This window comes from Amblyomma americanum, chromosome 1 (genome assembly GCF_052857255.1).
Source record: "Amblyomma americanum isolate KBUSLIRL-KWMA chromosome 1, ASM5285725v1, whole genome shotgun sequence".
NCBI classification, from domain to species: domain Eukaryota; kingdom Metazoa; phylum Arthropoda; class Arachnida; order Ixodida; family Ixodidae; genus Amblyomma; species Amblyomma americanum.
In genome coordinates, this window is record NC_135497.1 from 4,756,975 (window position 1) to 4,775,054 (window position 18,080).

The 18,080-nt window shown below is 47.8% G+C and overlaps 1 protein-coding gene across 2 annotated transcripts; it reads left to right on the top strand.

The window, feature by feature from the left end:
• Positions 1-2,118: 2,118 nt before the first annotated feature.
• On the top strand, positions 2,119-10,120 carry LOC144130302 (uncharacterized). 2 transcript variants are annotated; one of them, XM_077664254.1, is made up of 4 exons: positions 2,119-2,889; positions 6,118-6,344; positions 7,039-7,309; positions 9,784-10,120. In XM_077664254.1, the coding sequence occupies exons 2-4, from the start codon at positions 6,318-6,320 to the stop codon at positions 9,894-9,896; spliced, it is 411 nt and encodes a 136-aa protein (XP_077520380.1). In that variant the 5' UTR covers positions 2,119-2,889; positions 6,118-6,317; the 3' UTR covers positions 9,897-10,120. Both variants share the same exon structure in this region; 1 of them encodes a protein (XP_077520380.1).
• The last annotated feature ends 7,960 nt before the right edge of the window (positions 10,121-18,080 follow it).

Consider the following 18,080-nt stretch of genomic DNA (forward strand, 5'->3'; position numbering starts at 1 on the left):
GAAGCTCTTGCTGCTGCATTCTGATGGTTATGTGCAGTTCATCCGCAGAGCGATGTAGCACCCAGGAGACATACCAGCGTAGAAGTATACCAGTTTAGCGTACAGCCCCCGTCAAAAGTATACAGCCCAAAGGGTTTGTTTGCGAGGCCTGCAGCGTGCCTAGTTATACATCTTCAGCGACCGTAACCTCTCGAATGAGGAATGGCTTCTCTTCCTCAATCCTCCCAAGCATTGAACTGCTAAATGTGCTAGGGAGCCACGTTAAGCAGCTTAGAAGCAAACTTCTTGGGATGTACATTTTGGACGAAGGCTGTATGCCTGTTGCGCACGCGCAGTAGTCCTATCCGGCCACGCATTTGCAACAGTGCATGCGAATTTATCAGTTAAAGAATGTTGTTATTTGTACAGCAGACACAGTTTACGTCAGAAGTGAAAGATCGGATCAATGCAAGTGAAGTTAGGACACACACATCAATGTGTGCCAACAGGTGAAGACAATGTGATCACAGGAATTTCCAGATACGCAATCTAATGGTAAACACGTTACGGAGGTTTCTGCTGCTGTGGAGGTCTCTACTGTCCCATGGGGTGCAATGCTGTTTAGCAACCAAGCACGCAGTAAGCATTACATAAATCTTGTTACATGTTACATTACATGACACAGCAACAAGCTGGTTGGTTTATGGGTTATGGGGGTTTAACGTCCCAAAGCGACTCAGGCTATGAGGGACGCCGTAGTGAAGGACTCCGGAAATTTCGACCACCTGGGGTTCTTTAACGTGCACTGACATCGCACAGTACACGGGCCTCTAGAATTTCGCCTCCATCGAAATTCGACCGCCGCGGCCGGGATCGAACCCGCGTCTTTCGGGCCAGCAGTCGATCGCCATGACCACTCAGCCACCGCGGCGGCTGACAGCAACAAGCTGATCCCATGTTGTGTCTCAGAACCTGCATTTCTTACCCTGGTGGCACTCGGATGCTGCGTCCCCCCCGCCCTGATCGAAGGGAAGAGGGGGAGGTCAGGAACCCCTGCCCCCCCCCCCCCCCCGATTTACGCCACTGCTGCAGGGTCAGCAGTGCTCTGGTTAGGTGATCGAAGAATGACACATCGATGTGCCGCGCCCACATAAAACCCTCCTTGATAAAAGTGTTTTCCAGCAAGCGAACATGGCAGTCTGGATTCGCAATTTAAAAAAAAGGAAAAGAAAGTGGTGTACCATTAGCTCAGAAATATCCGTGAATGGTTTCAAGCGTAGGCATTGCCGTGAAACATAAGAGAAAGAGCAAGGTTGCTTCACGATCTTTTCGGGTCTGTATCTTTATGCCAGTCGTCGAACTTTTGTGAACGAAGCCCAAAAGCTGAATCACTTGAACACTTCCTCCTTTGCTTCCGCAGGTTTTCTTCTCGGAGAAGAACTTATTTGGTGATCCCCTCGCTCGATCAGGGCTTCATCCTTGTATTCATGTTCTCGTCTCCTTTGGTGGAAGCGCCCTGCAGCAGTCACGTTCTTAAACCAGTGTGCGTAACTGTACATTAATAAATCATTGCGTAATGTAGGTTCATTTGTCCGTTATGTATTTCTAGATTCCATTATTTTTGACTCCAAAAAGTTAACCAAGGCCCACCCAACAGAAGTTGGTAAATATATACCTCCTCTTTGAGTTTATCATCATCGTCATCCTGACTACGCCAACTGCAGGGCAAATGCCTTTCCCATGTCTCTCCAATTAACCCTGTCATTTGGCTGCTTTGCCCATCGTATTCCCGCAAATTTCTTAATATCATCCGCCCAACTAACTTTCTGCCGCCCTATGCTACAATTGCTTTCTCTTGGGATCCACTCCGTTACCCTTAAGGACCAGCCGTTATTTTGCCTTCGCATTACATGCCTTGTCCAAGCCCATTTCTTCCTCTTGATTTCGACTAGGATGTCATTAACCCGCGTTTGTTCCCTCGCCCACTCCGCCCGCTCCCGGTCTCTTATCGTCACACCAACATATTTCTTTCCATAGTTAATTTACCCCGGCAAATGTTCCACCGCCGGTATGTGCCATTCCAACAGAGGCCAACAACAACAATGAAGAAGAGGAAAGAGCCTGACTGGGTGTGCGAGTTGCGCTAAGCGACGAGTGCCTGAGAAAGCGCCCAAGCCTCTAGTTCCCCCCTCCCTGCCCTCATCTGCTCAAAATTCGCTGCCGTATATAGCCGTACCATCTGGACTCAAGGAACACAAGCATGGACGTGCCAGTCATGACCGACGTGTGTCAGGGAGGGTCGTCACATGCTTTCACGCCTTGTATGGAACTGGGTGTCACTGAAAGCCTGGATGCGCTACAGACTGGCTTAGGCGGAAATTACGAATACTGCGGTGAAGGGCGTGGTCTTGTCCCGAAAGCAGTCATCATCTGCCCGCAGTCTCGTCAGGAGGGGTTGTCTGGAGTTGACAGCAAGAAGGAGGTCGCGTTGTGGGCCCAACGCAGTCCGTCACTTTCTGTTGTTAGGATTTCCACTCAGAACATCGGTTTCATTTGACGCCATGCATGTATCCTCATTGGGAACTTCAGTTCCCTGGAACAGCGCTTCACATCTGGCACGCCTATTGCGACTTCTACAGAGCCTGCCTCTTCTGGTGTTCCTGGGCGTGATGATGAGCCACCGGCAGTCCGCCTTACCGCTGCTCACCGACCTGAAGGTGCCAGCGCTGATTGTGATCGAGTCTAATCTTCGCTGGCCCCGAAGTTTTATTGCACCTGTGTCTAGAGGCGCTACAGAAGGGGAGGCACAGTGCATCCTTCACCGTCTTGGTCCTGACCAGGCTGCTCTACACGGTGTGGCTGGCCGTCTCGTTCAGGGCGAATGGTGCCCTGCTGGCCTCGAGATTAGCGGTGAGAGTGACTAAACTGGCTCCCAATGCACTTCCCGACATAACATACATGTAAAAACATGATGAAACACCTCTTTGAGGATATGACGCGATAGCGTTATTGAGCCCCTTCAGCGGCTTGGAGTCTTCTTTGCGTATCGCTTCGCAGGAATGGACATTTTATAGTTTAGATTTAGAGAAAGCGGGAAGTCCTCACACCACACTCCTGGCACATAGTTTCAGGAGTTAAGTTATGCGCAACTGACATGGCCTGGTAGCTGTTTCAAACACAGCCATCTCGCACGACCAGCCAATGTAACTGCCACCTGACACGGCGATGGATGGATAGAAAAAAACTTTATTAGCGACAGATTTAAAGTGCTCTTGACCCTTATGGGTCACTGGCACCGTGATCGATCCTTGGTACAGGATGCCGCACTTGACAGCTTTCATCGTGGCTCGACGTAAGAGAAATCATTGCGCTTCCTCGTCATGGCTGGCCAGCAAGTGCTCCCATTGCGTCACACTCGGGCGGTCTATTCTAGGCTCTAAGTCTGCCTTAGGGCAGGTCCATGTGACATGCTCTATTGTAGGTTTACCCTGGAACCAAGGACACGGAATGGGAGCCTAGACTCTAGCACTTTGAAATGATTACATTCAAGCATGCACCGTAGCATACCTGCACGGCTGCAACTGGATCGCTTTTTGCAGCATCTTGGAACGTTTTGCACGTTGTGAACTCGCACTGTGTCGAGTGATTGCGAACTGCCAACGCATAAACGACAGCTTCCGGTTAGGGCTAACAGCTCGTCTTACATGTCTCGAAACGGTAGTGTTAGCTCACACATTCAAAAGTCCTATACCTAGAAGACAACACAAATCCACGAGCGATCGTAGATAACTTGCTTGTAACTTACTGTGAGCATAAACAAGCAAATGACATATTGAGCTTGAGAAAACAGTCTTGAAGTCCGTTCGACGTCCAGCAAAACAGAACATATTCGTTACGCCACAGCACGCAGAGCCGTGCAATGTGTTGTTATCGGTTTTTACGAAGTTCCTCGATCCCTTCCTCCTTTTGGCGAGGCTGCTTAAATGAAAGTTGTAGGGTGCCTAGATGCGCACGCCTCCTTGGAGCGCCTTGTCAGTCATTCTGTGAAGTGGTAAACGCTGCCTCCCAAGCGGCGATGGCCATTGCGCTCCCCACGCTTCATCGCTGGGGGTTGGGAGAGACTTGTGCGCGGCGTTTTTGGCAAAGTGCTCAGGAATGTGTGGCCCTGTTCACGAAACACTCGCTACATGGCTGTGGAATGTTTCTTCTTCCGAGATAAGCCACACGGCTACTGACATCCTTTGTTCTGTATCTTCTGCGCATAAGTGTGCGTGTGCAATTGGTTTAACTTCTGGATAAGCAATGCTCTGCTCTTAAGCGCGTGTGTATACTTGCGAGCGAAGGCGTATGGATAAACGCTGCTGTGTCTTGTCACCACGTTTTTGCGTGTGTTTTTTTGGTTGCGCTGAAAAGTACACGTCCACGATACAGTGCTACGTACAAGGAGCTATGTACTACAGAAAAAGTTGGTGGTATCTTGCACTAGCAGCAAGCTGAAGGGAAAAAAAGAAAAGAGTTGTCAGGTGTAGTGCATGATCTATCTGAAATTCACCTGAAAGTCACCATGTTGCCGCTTGAAACACTGTTAGGATTATGCAGTGACGGTAGCGTATTATAAGATAAAAAAAGAGTCGCGTTCGTTGCAGTTATGAAGTGAGTTAAGATAACTATTTCAAATTGGTAGGCAGTGATCACTTAAGAGTGTTATCTTGCCATCAGCACAGCGAATATCGCCAGGGTTGTTTTGTACTGGGCGCAGCATTATACAGCATGTGATTAGGCTAGTTGGTGACTGGAGGACATTATTCAGAAACAGCATCTGTTTTGTCGCCTATGCTTGTGTCCGGCCGTGTCTGAGTGCGCTTTTGTAATCATGTTAATCGTACACCCAGCTACCAAATGGCTTTTATGCAGCATCTAAGCACGGTAGTTTTCTGCTGTTAAGAGTTTTAGCATCATTGTAAGTTAAATGCACTAACTATGGAAATTAATGCAATGGCAGCAACAGCAATAAGTTACGATATCGTCTTTACGGCTCTCTGTCAATGTTAAAGCTTCTTGAAAAATACTGTGGTCGATTGAGCATTGAAAATAAGAATTATAAGATTTTAGTGTGATGGCCTTTTACTTTGCCGACGCTTATTTTTACGTTTAGTTCATCTTAGGCCAATGTGCCAACCGTTAGCAATAAACGTTCCCATCATCTTGTCAACGCGGCGCGCCTTTCTTCGCCTCATGGTCGACATGCAGCTGCGCGATGCCCATGTGCTGCCTCCGCGTTGGGCACCAACATGGCGGCCACCGCTAGGGTTTACGCTATAGTGCAAATGTCGCGGTTGTCTCCACCCTGAACGACGGAGTGGGCCGGCGTGCATCGAGACACCCTACGAAGTTATCTTTCGGCGACGCGACGTTGACAGAACGGAATCCAGCCTCCTGGGCTCGATTCTGAAACCACCGCCATGTTCTTTAAGAGAATCCCACTACCAACTGGGTTGAATAGGTCTTCTAAGAAACAAGTGCAGAGTTATGGAACAAAGTGGAGTGTGACTGATGATCGTAGACGAAGATATAATGGAAAGGAAACAGACGAAAAGCCCCCTATAGTCTATCCAGTGCACCCTGTTTCGAATAAGAAAATACGTTAATTATCTATGTACGGCCACGTAGTTCCTTCAAAAGCGGAAGAATTTTGGCGCTTCTACCGTCGCCTTTTGATTATTTGTGTCTCCATGGAACAATGTAGCCTCGAACATAAAGGATAATTAAAAGCTAACTATCCCAACGTGTTTGTTGGGTGTCTTTCAAACTCCCGGTCCTGTTGTCTTGAAGCTGTCCTGATGAGATTATTTGTACATGGACTGTTGCGATAGTGCATTATTTGTGGGCGGCTTCGGAAGTATCTGAATTCATTACAGAAGAGTTGGAAAAAATGTGTCAGTCTGTTTGGAACACGCAGCTGTTCTCTTTTATGCCTTCAGCTTGCGGTTTATCTCCATTCTTTATCCATGTCGGCCGTGTACGGAAAAACCGTATTACTATGTTTTACTGAAAGATGTAACCTTTGCGGCCCTCTGAATAAGTGAGGCTCTTTTGGCATTACGTAATGAAACCTTGCTGCGCTGGTTGTTTCTTCAGATGATGCGAGGCAGTTTTGCTATGGCGGTGTTCTTGTACGCGTACGACGGCTACAGCAAGTGCCTCGTGTGCCTGCCCCGCACGCTGTCGTACCTGTACGGCTCGGAGACCTGTACACTTCCCACGTGGTGCCGGAAGCCGTCGGGTCGGTCGAAGGAAGACATCTTTGAGGCGTGCGCATGTCTCTATGAGATGTTGCCATGTCAGAGCACGCCGAGGTTATCCAGGTATATTATATATATGGACCACTGTGGTCGGAGAATGTTTTCTTGCGCAATGCATGCTAGGTTACCGGGTTAGCGAATCTCTGCGCTAACAGCTTAAGCAGCAGACAGTAAAAATTCGGCCTTACGCCAATCTCCTCTTAAGCACAAAGTGAAACTAACAGAGTTTAAGCGGGGATTGAATTCTTTGACGCCCCTACCGACTACCAAATTTTCACTTTCAGTGCTAACAAATAAAAAATGTCACGGTAGTTCTTGCGTTTGAGTAAAACCGAGGTGAACAATTGCTTTTAACTGAAGGAGCATCGGGGGATGCGGATGCTGACATACTGAGCTTCACACATTGCACGCACTGTGTACATATTTGCTTACAAGCTGAGCGATAATTGTTCCTCTTTTGCGGTATTTGACACGCACATCATGCTTTAAAGGCTGCGTGGTTGTGCTAAGCACAACGATCATTGTTGTTTACACCTTTATAGATCCTAATCGGGAGGCATGATGCTTGTCCAGGCAGGTATAAGACCCACATACCCAGTCATTTTGTCTACCTTAGAGAATCAAGTCATTTGCACAATAACGTTCCTGTAACCAATAAACAGAAGAAAGGTGACAGTTCCAAAAATATCACGTTGTATGGTCATTGTACCAAGGATCGACAATTTGCATCGGCTTGTGCGTCATCTCTTTTTTGCAGATGCACCACGAAAAGTACGGACCACACATGCGGAACTTCGTGCGTGACAACACTGTCGGGGCCTGCGTATGGGTCTGCGCTCTGAGCTTGGCAGTGCTCGTGATCTTGCGCATGTTAAAGATGATCTGGGGCGACATCGCCGCTGTGGTCCATCTCTACAAGCGCTACACGGCAGAGCGGCGCAAAGGAGTCACTCGGAACGGCGCCTTCCACGCAGTGGCGCTAGCATTGCTTGCGGCTGACACGTCACGCATGGAGGCACTTCCTGTTGGTGAGTGTTCCATTGTAGGAGTAGTTGCAAAAAGGGTCATCTGACATCGAATCTTAAGAGATATCCAATTTTTTCGTGCTAGTTATTTTTAGGGAAGGGTTAGTGCGAGGGCGATGCTGTATCTCCCTCAGATTCTGTATCTCGTTACAGTACACAATCTTAGCTTTGTGTCCGCCAACATGTGAGACAGATACTGTGCCATTTCCTTTTCCCAAAAACCAATTTTCATTTTTTTTCAGCCCAATTTTCAATATCACGGTAAAACAGATGCCCTTTGTAAACAAAAACAAAAAAGAAATGCTGTTAACACGGGTTGCTATCATACGTCTTTTTGGTTACAGGCGCGTAAACAGACACAACACAAGGTAGAAAGACGGGACGGAGCGCCACTCACAACTGATTTATTTGAAGGCAACACGGGCCTGTAACCAAAGAGATGTACAGTTACCAACTTGCCCAGCAAGACGTCCTTTTAAGCTATCATACGTCTTGAAAAGGTAGCGGCCCGAAGCGCAATAAAAAAAAACGGACATAAGGAAGGTAATTCTATAGTGATAAAATGATGCGAGCACCCATGATCACACAGGCGGAATATTTGACACTGGCGTTCACAACTAACAGTGTTGCTGACAATTGGCCAGTACGCGTGGAAGTGGAGAGTACCGTCCAATAATGAGAAGGTACTTCCATCTGGCACCAGGAAGCCTTCATTTGCACTGAGCAGGAACTGCTTTATCTTGAAGACAGGGATGTCTTAGCAAGTGTGGAAATGGCATCACTGCTGGCTTACCAAATCAATTCTGTTTGGCTGTTTTTTTTCAATGTGATTTTATCTCCATATTTTCGAATTGTTGCACTGTTGGAATTTTAGAATAGGGTATGCGGCGAGTTGGCACCCTACTTAGCTTCGTGCGAACTCCTCGAAAGCGTTCTGGTTGAAAATTGCCGTCAAGAAGAGACCAGCATTAGCATGACATATTTTCTAAGCAGCCGACATAGCTATTAAAGTGCGCCAGCGCCAAAACTGCTTCATAATTCTCATTTCACAGAGTCATCGCACATTGACTGATGCCAAATCTTGATGTACGAACCATGCAGTTCGCAGTTCCGGTCACATGAGTTGGAAGTGCTGTAGTAGGTAAAAAACGCTAGGCTTCGTGGGCGATGCTTTCGTTCCCAAGATTCCGGTCATTGGCAACAGGATTTACTCATACTTCGAAACGAAGCTGTTCTGGTGATGGAGCTTAAGAAAAGACATTCAAAAAGAGGGCCACGAAGGTTGTTCACGCAATCTCTTGTACTGATCGAAGCAGGTCTGAGGTGCGACATTTACGTTGATATCATGGCGTGCGCCCATGACACATATGATCGAGGCTCTGCTTGGTTGTGAGTCTTTTTAACCAGAAACTTTTTAATGATTTAATTAGATCATGTACACAATTGCCAGTGATGTCTACTGAATAGGACCCTGAAGGTCTCCACATATTATTGTTAACAGATAAGGAACCTGGGAAAATAATTACTAATTCTGTGAGATGTAAAGTTGTGGCTGTCTAAGCTTCAAGTCCTACTCACCCGAAGATGTCATAAATTAAGAAATTCACAATATTTTAAAGTTATTTACATGTTACGTGAATAGCCGTATGTCCCACAGAGCATATGTTCTGATTAACCTCCCTCTATGCAACCATTATGCTGGTCCTCTCTCTGCGTGGATGCCACGCATATTTAGGGTTGCGAGATTTTGAGCATTGACCACTATCACCATTTTTATCTTATGGACTATTTGCTAGCCACAATTTGTCCACATTTCTTTGCACGTTACCTATATCTCTTTAGATGTGAGAACGTGCGCTGCCGGTATAATTCCTCTCGAGGTGCAGTCAGTCCTCACTGGTATTACCATCTGCTGGTCAGAACGCATTTCATTCTCGTTCAAGGTACTGTGTCGCAATGTCATGCTTTCAGTAACCGAGTCGTACATTACGATCACTTGATATATCTGAGAGTAATTAAGTCCAGCACTGCTAGCTTGCTAGTGATCGAAATATGCATCTTAGGTTTCAGTAATGTTTTAATTTTTACTTTAAAAAGTTTTGCTATGTTGTAAAACCTTCATATTTAAAATATGGCCCAAAAGATTTCAACCACCTTAGTGTTTATTGCTGCATGCGTATTGAAAATATCAGTTGAAATGAACTTCGAATTTGTTGCTGCCTTTTGCGACAAATGAAATGTTCATGTCTTTCAGGCCATAGAAAGAAATGATAATAGAATCTGAGCTGATGTGTCTAAATATCGAAGAAAGGCTTCAGTTTGGGCGTTATTGTATGGCATATTTAAGTAGCATGAGTATGCTTTTATATTTAAAGGCTCCCTCGTAGAGTAGTACCCAATCTAGGGGCTTTAATTATTGATAAATAATGATGATAGTGATAGTTGTCATTCTAACTGCCGTTTTGTACACCGAACAGTTGGTCGGAGCCACACCACTTCAGAACGAGCTGAGGACCAAGCACAAGAACCGACATCATCAGCCAAAGACCACGTGACGGCGGGGATGCAGGCGCTGCCAACGTCTCTGTAGGTTTCGTGCAAGAACCTCGGGACGCATCGGAAAGGGACAAAAATTGGACTCTTACGCACTAGAATTCGTCCTAGACGCTGCGCACTGAGCCTGATCTCGAGTGCTCATTGACGCAGACGCAGCTCCTGAGACATTTTGGGCATTCTTCTGAAGGAAAGCATTTTGAAGCCGGAAAGTCGCCTAAACTGCCGTCGCGTCTAACTGAAATTTATATTTTGTGCAGAGCCGCGAGTTTATCAATTTATTGAAATGTGAATCGAATATGTATAGGTTATTTCGGATAAGAAATTCATTACTGAACAATAATGCGCGTAGCAGTGAAATCACAATGACATTTTCATTGCTACGCATTAGGTTATTGAACTTCCTAAAGTCCCTGATGGAGCGTGGGGAAAATATTTTATCTGCGAGTACCATACTGGCACTGACAATAAATGTTGCTTCTTCTCATGTTGCCGCTGCGCCATGGCTGGCGCCACCGAATGCCCATGCTGCCGCTGCGGCCGACGCTGGCGCCACCACACGCTGCTCCACGGCGCTTGCGTCATAGCAGCTGCGCTCCGGTTGGTCACGGGCTTCGCGTGGAACTAAATGGGAAGGGCTTCATAAAACAGCTTTCGCTGTGCAGCGTGAATTTCATTTCAGCTCACAGCACTCCATGAATTGGTAACATTTGAAAAAAAATCTTTTTAATCATCCAGGGAAGGTAAGCGTAAGTCGCCACAGATGCCGGAGGCCTCCAGAACGGCAAATCCATGCAAAAAGCCTGCATCTGTCGCAATGTTGCATTGCAGGGTGATGGAGAATTTTTGAATTAGGCCCGTCATTTAACCCTTTCGGCATTGGAATTTTTATTTTGGCTGCATAATTTTTTCTGTTTTCACTGTGCCTTAGGTCCCATAATCTACGCACAAGGACTTTGAGAAAACGTTTATACATAGCTCATAGCGTCTTCGGTGTCTTCATGAGTGGAGTCCTAGTCCAGGACCCCTGCGGCGGCTGTGGCAGCTTAGGCCCGTTCGACGAGTGAGGGCTGATCAGCAGGCACCCTCCTTGACCGCGCTACTTTCCACTGCTCCACATTAAGTTTAAAGCACGCGGTGGAAGTATTTCGCCAACGACAAAGGGAATAGTCAGGTGCCCGCGAATGACAACACAAAAATGAGTCAAAAAGTGTGTCATTTAGTTGTGTGGAGCGCACTAAAGCAGTTCCTGAAGTTTCTAAGGAAGAGCTGGATCTGGAACTTTCCATGAAAAATACCGCACCATCCTGTTCACCTTACCGTCATGCATCGTTTCTCCTCGCGCTTGTCGTAAACATGCGAGTGTTCCAGCCGATATTACGTCACGTTAACAACAAACGTTTTCAAAAGTTTCATAGCCTTCGTACGGGACTACAGTGGAAAACATGAAGGCTATCCTCAGATTTGTATTGGCCGCTTAAATCATCGCTTATGGGGTTTTTCAGTGCCGCTTACAGCGAGGTCTAAATGCCCGGCAGGTACACGGCAGAATGCATCTGGCTCGCGCCTCTCTTCAACCCTCAATCTCGGATTTTTCCGATATTTGTCTGTCCAAACCCTCTCTCCGTGACCTTGAGGTTGCTCGGGATGAGCAACCTAGGTCTCACAAGCTAGCACCTACCATCGCAGGGCAGGGGCGCATTCCTCAGCCGCTGTACCACTGCACCAGGAGTGGTGCGAGGACACCCAGCGATCACTGCATGCATGTGGAGAATAGTCAATTCTGCATATATGGGCATTAACCCTTTAAAATGACCCTGAAATGATTATTAAGGGCATATCCTTGTGCAGCAGGTCTGTAGAGAGGGGTATTTTCTGGTAATCGAGTCAAATATGAAAGCTGTGCGTGGACCTTATAATTTAGAAATATATTTTTTAAAATCGCTGCTCGCAGTAGCTCGCAAGAAATTAGGGCGACACCCCGCCTTCGAATCCCCGCTACGATGACGTCAGTGGGCAGCCTAGCGCACGCCCCCAGTGTGCAGATTGCCTTGGGCGCACCAGATGGCGCCACGTGCTGGCAAGCGGCGCGCCCGCCTGCCTCGTTGGGGCCAATCAGAGCGTGCGCGCGCAGTGGCAGGTAGCGGTTAGTTTTCCGGTATATGCTCCCGCATGGAACAGAGTTGCGCGCCTGTTTTCCCTCGCCACTCCGAACGCCATTCGCCGAGAGGCGGTCACATGATTTTCTTGACGTCAGGTGTTTAACTTTCCGCGGGGAAGCTGACTTCACAGAGGCGGTGCCGAGCGACCCCTCGTCAGCTCGTTGCCTCACGTGAGCCCACGCTGTCGGCTACATTTCACACATTTCCCGTCCACACCTGTGGCGTGTGGTTTGGGGTTCTGCTGTGGCATTGAGCCACGCAGTTGTCAGCTATGACTGCGTGCAGTGCGCCAAACTGCAGCAACCGCACCGGAAACGGCAAAGCATTTACGAACTGCCATTTGGAAGTTGGGCGGCTAAAGTGCGTCGGCGATTAAAGTGGCTTTTGACCATAGGCCGCGTTATGCGCAATGAAATATAACTTAATAGCACAGATGAAAAGATCAATATTAATAAAAATTAGGTAGGCTAATAATATCAACGAGAAAAACTACCTTCAGGGTCCTTCAAAGATTCGTCATTTCACTGCATTTAGCAACGGGGTACATTTTGTAAAATGTTTTAGGCAAGCAATTGAGTTTGAAATTTATTCGTTAGGTCAGACTCGCCTGTTCAACGCATTGCTGTTGCTTTAGTCTGCTTGCCTGTAACAAGCTGCAGAATTATTTTAATGCGGTTCTAGGGAGATGCGTTTTCATATTTTTCGTGTGCATAACCTGCAAAGAACACGCGGCGGTGCTAGTTGAGAAAAAAATTAATCGCAGTACTCTTTTCTTTTCCTTAAGACGCGCACAGAGGAAGACAGGACGGGACGGGACAGACGCTGCCCCATTCGGAACGGGAGTGCTTGTTCATCTGAAATTACTTGTTCCAGAAAAAAAACACGCAGGCCGTTTCTCGTCAATTTGTCATGACTACAATTTGCTGTTAACCTTTGGCGATTTTTTTTTCATGGTTTATGCACACCTTCGGCAAATCACTGATTAGTTTTTGGCGTTACGTTTAAAAAATTGCGATCAAGGGTAATTTCTACGCAAATAAAAAAACAAGCCAAAGCGCTCTACTGAGCGAGCCCATGAACGCAGCCCCTGTGCGCACGAGCGGTGGCTTTCCCGCAGAGACTAGAACATGATGGCGGACCTTCGCGCAACTATGCTCCCTGCGGGAGTATATACAGGAATCCTAGGAGCGGTTAGCGCGACCGTTACTGCAGGACGGGGAATTCATGCATAATCCCCACAAGGTAGGCAGGAGCGGGATGAGGCGGCAGATCGGGGGTGTAAGTTTTTATGGGTCGCAAGTGCCCTAACTACTTGGGGCGGTGCGGTGAGCAGGTGGCTGGTCAGTGGTACTTCTGTGGGGGCTACACTCAGACGCTAGAGGCAGACTGCGAAATTTCGAAGTAAAATTGTTTAAATTGCAGGATGACACAACGAAACGAAGGCATACAGTACAATCATCATGAGAATTCAGTCCTAATGAAATCGGGACGTGCATAGAGTTTGAGTAGCATTATTTGTAAATGTGCAATGGAAGGTCCGTCCCTATGGCGAGTTATGCAACGACAGCCTGCGTTTTTTCCAGCTCTGCTGCACTGCCAGAAGGCGCATCAACCGAAGGGTTCATCAGGTCCCTCTGCGCGCAGGAAAACGCATCCGCAAGCTCCGGCATGTTTTGCAAGGGCACAATGCAACGTGAGCGGCTGTGTCAGTATGGCGACTTTCGGTCTCGACGCCGTCCGCTGATCGTCGAACACCATTTGAGGCAGTGGAACACAAAGAAAAGCTGATCTTCGTTGAACTGGACGTATGACACTGTTCTCGCGCGTCGGCGGTCCGGAAGGCTCTGGTACGCAAGCAGGATGCCCGCGAAGTCGGCGAAGCCCTCTGAGTCGATGTGGTCGTCCAAGGTCCTCGCGCGTGATTCGCCCTCTGCCTGCAGTCAGAGTAGAGTCAACAAGCTGTGATAGCGACACACTGCCGTGCAGCTCTTTTAGAGCGCGAGCTCTACTCCTCAAGATACACCTTGCGACTTCGATGTGGATGAGACAATGACCTTCAATGCCTCACAAGACCAAACCAAACTTAACCGTTCGGTGGTATGACCCAAGCTATTGTAGTACATATGATTATGACCGTCCTTGACCTGACCTGACCTGGACCTTCGGCCTTGACTCTTGACCTTGATTATTGACCTTGACATTTGATTTGAGACAGTGGGCAGCTCATTGATAATTGCCTTCAATGCTTCACAAGGTCAAACTGAACTTAACCATGTAGTGGTATGGCCCATGCTATGTATGACCGCGTGATCATATCACTGACTATTGAGTACATGACCTTGATCTTTTACCTCGACTTTGACCCTTGACCGTGACATTTTATTCGAGACAGTGGAAACCATACTTAACAAAGCTTTCGCTTGTATAACTAGGTTCAAACCACGTTGAACCCCAGCCCCCGTATTACGCCGGAGCACCCTCCGAGGGGTGCACGTCAGGAACCTAGCAACTTCTATGTACTATCGCTTCACTAAAGGCCCGGGTAGACGCCGCATAACGGCTTTCGCCGTAAAATCCAGACAGTCATATTACTGTGCTAATAACGACATACAGCTGACAGCCAGCACGGCGATACTAAAACGATCAACGACAGCAAGCGCAATCGAAGTGAATCTCGTGTTACATAGTCTCGTGTTACATAGTCGTAACCATCGTGTGACTTTTTTCTTGACATTTTATTTATTCACATATGCCATAAACTCTCCAATACACGGCTAAACAGCCGCAAACCGCCTGGCTTGAAGACGTTTGGCTGAGGTTGTTTTACAAATGCAAGAACACGCAGTATTTTGTGCATCTTTGGCGGTCACTGTACCTCCTACACTCCAAACAGAAAAGGCTAAAACGGGATTAAGTTATCCTCCTTCGAACACCCTTTCATAAAAGGGTGTGTGCTAGAGGACAGCTCACTCTTGCTGCGACGGCTTTTGTCAACGGTATCTGGACAATGTTGGCACTGCCGTGAGCCGCTCGAGCTGCAGCGTCACATGCGTCGTTTCCAACAATGTCAAAGTGTCCCGGTGTCCACTAGAAGACGATGTCATGACCCCCTTCCTGCGCCTGGTATTGGAGATGTCTTAATTCAGCTACAAGTTGATCGTGATCGCCATGGCGTAAAGCAGAATTAAGCCACTGTAAGGCTGCTTTTCATTCACAGGACACAGCCCATTTGTGGGGTGTTTGTGCACCGACGTATTGCACAGCCGCGCGAAGTTCGGCCAATTCTGACCCGGTGGAGGTTGTCCGATGCGAAGTTTGCTGATGAATACTGGTCTGTCTCGCAGGAATGACCACGGCGTAGGTCGGACTTGTACTTGAGTGAGACCAAACCATCTGTGTACACATGAGTGCGGTCACTACATGCTGCGTGCAGTGGGTAGAGTGTCAACTGTTTAATGGCCGGTGTCGATAAGTTCGATTTTTTCGTTATGCCCGGAAGTGTAAAGCGCAAGCATGGCTCCCGCAGACACCACAGCGCAGAGGCAGGCCGTGCTGCCGGGGTGAACTGTGGTGGGATGGACGACTGGTGGGCTGCTATAACCTTTGAAAACGCTGCGTGTGGTCTTTGATTCGCCACTGACACAAGGTGGTGCTGTGGAATCCTTGTTAGATGCCGTATGTGTTCCGCAAGGGTTATATACGTCGAGAGTGGGTAGTCCTAGACGATTGCAATGGTTGCAACTGTTGATGCGCTGCGAGGCAGACCCAGGCAAGTGCGAAGTGCCTGACCTTGTATAGCTTGCAGGGCCCGCAAACTTGTCTTGCATGTACTTGAAAGTACTGTTGCACTATACCGCAAAAATCCCAAAAAGAGTGCTCTGTAGATCGGGGACAATGACTGGTAACAAATATGGCGCAAGAAAACCGGGAAGCATGCCCTCAGCATGCCGAAACAGGCTCACCGAATGAGGATAGTAATATTTGTTTTCGGGGACCATGACTGGTAACAAATATTATTAGCCTCATTCGGTGAGCCTGTTTCGGCATGCTGAGGGCACGCTGCCCGGTTTTCTTGCGCCATAGCGAAGCGTTCAACTATCGCACATGACACTATCACCTTGGCGCGCGGCTGCATGACACTGCCGTGTTTGGCTTCAGTCGAGCGCTCAGCCGTGAAACACACGTGTAAGATTTATGATTTAAACCCTCATTGATAAATGAAAATTGGTTTTTGGGGAAAGAAAATGGCGCAGTATCTGTCTCTTATATCGGCGGGCACCTAAAATTCGCTGTAGATGAAGGAATAAAGGAGGGAGTGAAAGAAGAAAGAGGCGCCGTAGTGGAGTGCTCTGGAATAATTTCAGCCAGCTGAGGACCTCGCCGCGCTGGCTCAGTGGTTAGGCGCTCGACTAGTGATAATAATAATAATAATTGGTTTTTGGTGGAAAGGAAATGGCGCAGTATCTGTCTCATATATCGTTGGACACCTGAACCGCGCCGTAAAGGAAGGGATAAAGGAGGGAGTGAAAGAAGAGAGGAACGAATAGGTCCGTAGTGGAGGGCTCCGGAATAATTTCGACCACCTGGGGATCTTTAACGTGCACTGACATCGCACAGCACACGGGCGCCTTAGCGTTTTTCCTCCATAAAAACGGAGCCGCCGCGGTCGGGTTCGAACCCGGGAACTCCGGATCAGTAGTCGAGCGCCCTAACCACTGAGCCACCGCGGCGACTAGTGATCCGGAGTTCCCGGTTTCGAACCCGACTAATAATAATAATAATAATAATAATAATAATAATAATAATAATAATAATTGGTTTTTTGGGGAAAGGAAATGGCGCAGTATGCGACTGCGGCGGCTGCGTTTTTTTGAGGCAAAACGCTAAGGTGCCCGTGTGCTCTTTCATTTCATTTCTCCATTCTGCCTGCTATCCCTTATTTCCGCTGCCCCAGCTCAGGTGCTTCAGTATCGATGGCAGATGCCGGTGCTAACAAAAATCTTTTCCTTCCTTCTGACTATTATTTTTAATAAAACCACTACCACCACTACCACCGTGTGCTGTGCGATGTCAGTGCACGTTAAAGATCCCCAGGTGGTCGAAATTATGCCGGAGCCCTCCACAACAGCACCTCTTTCTTCCTTTCTTCTTTCACTCCTCCTTTATCCCTTCCCTTACGGCGCGGATCAGGTGTCAAACGATATATGAGACAGATACTGCGCCACTTCCTTTCCTCAAAAAACCAATTATCATAATTATTATCAGCTGAGGATCTTTAACTTCAGTGCACATTAAACATCCTCTGGTGGCGCCTCTTTCTTTCTTTGACTCCCTCCTTGATCTCTTCCCCTACGGCACAGTTCTGGTGTCCGCCGATATGTGAGAGAGATACTCTGCCATTTCCTTTCCAGAAAAACGAATTTTCAATTTTCAATGAGCGTTCAATGCCCCACAGTGGCTCAGGCTATGAGGGACGACGTCGAGAAGGGCTCCGGAAAATTCGACCTGGAGCTCTTTAGCTTGTACTGACATCGCACAGTACAGTTAAAGGAGCTTGATTATGCTGCCACTTCTTCGGCTAACGCAACTTCACCAGTTTCACCGTGGCGATAGCGCTGGTAGCCATTCATTCCGACGCCACGCACATAATGTCTGATTCTCAACACGCCCGTCGAAATTATAAAAGGGGAAGGATAGCGCTGCCTGCCAGCAAAATGTTTGCAAACGCGCGACATAACTGAATGCTGAGAACAAAACTATTGGTATGGGTGCCCGGATACCAGGCAATTGAAGGGAACTAGGCGGCTCACACAGCCGCCCGAGCGTCTCAACCCGGAGTTCCAATGACTTCCCAGACTCTGTCGCAACTCCAGTACTGAATCCGCTTACCACATATGTGGACATTACAGCGTATCTGCGCCACAGTAGGCAGATGTTCCCAGAGCACGCCAAGGGCCTGGATAGAACCGAGGAACGACCTTCTCAGAAGGCTGTAAACGGGGCCGTTTCTAAGCCCCGCGATTCTAAAACACATATAACCAACTTTTTCTGGGTACTGC

Bases quoted from the DNA above. Each gene is read 5' to 3' on its own strand.
- LOC144130302 (XM_077664254.1), top strand. From the start codon at position 6,318: ATGTCAGAGCACGCCGAGGTTATCCAG. The intron at 6,345-7,038 runs GTATATTATATA...TCTTTTTTGCAG, and splicing joins AGCACGCCGAGGTTATCCAG to ATGCACCACGAAAAGTACGG. The intron at 7,310-9,783 runs GTGAGTGTTCCA...TACACCGAACAG, and splicing joins CATGGAGGCACTTCCTGTTG to TTGGTCGGAGCCACACCACT.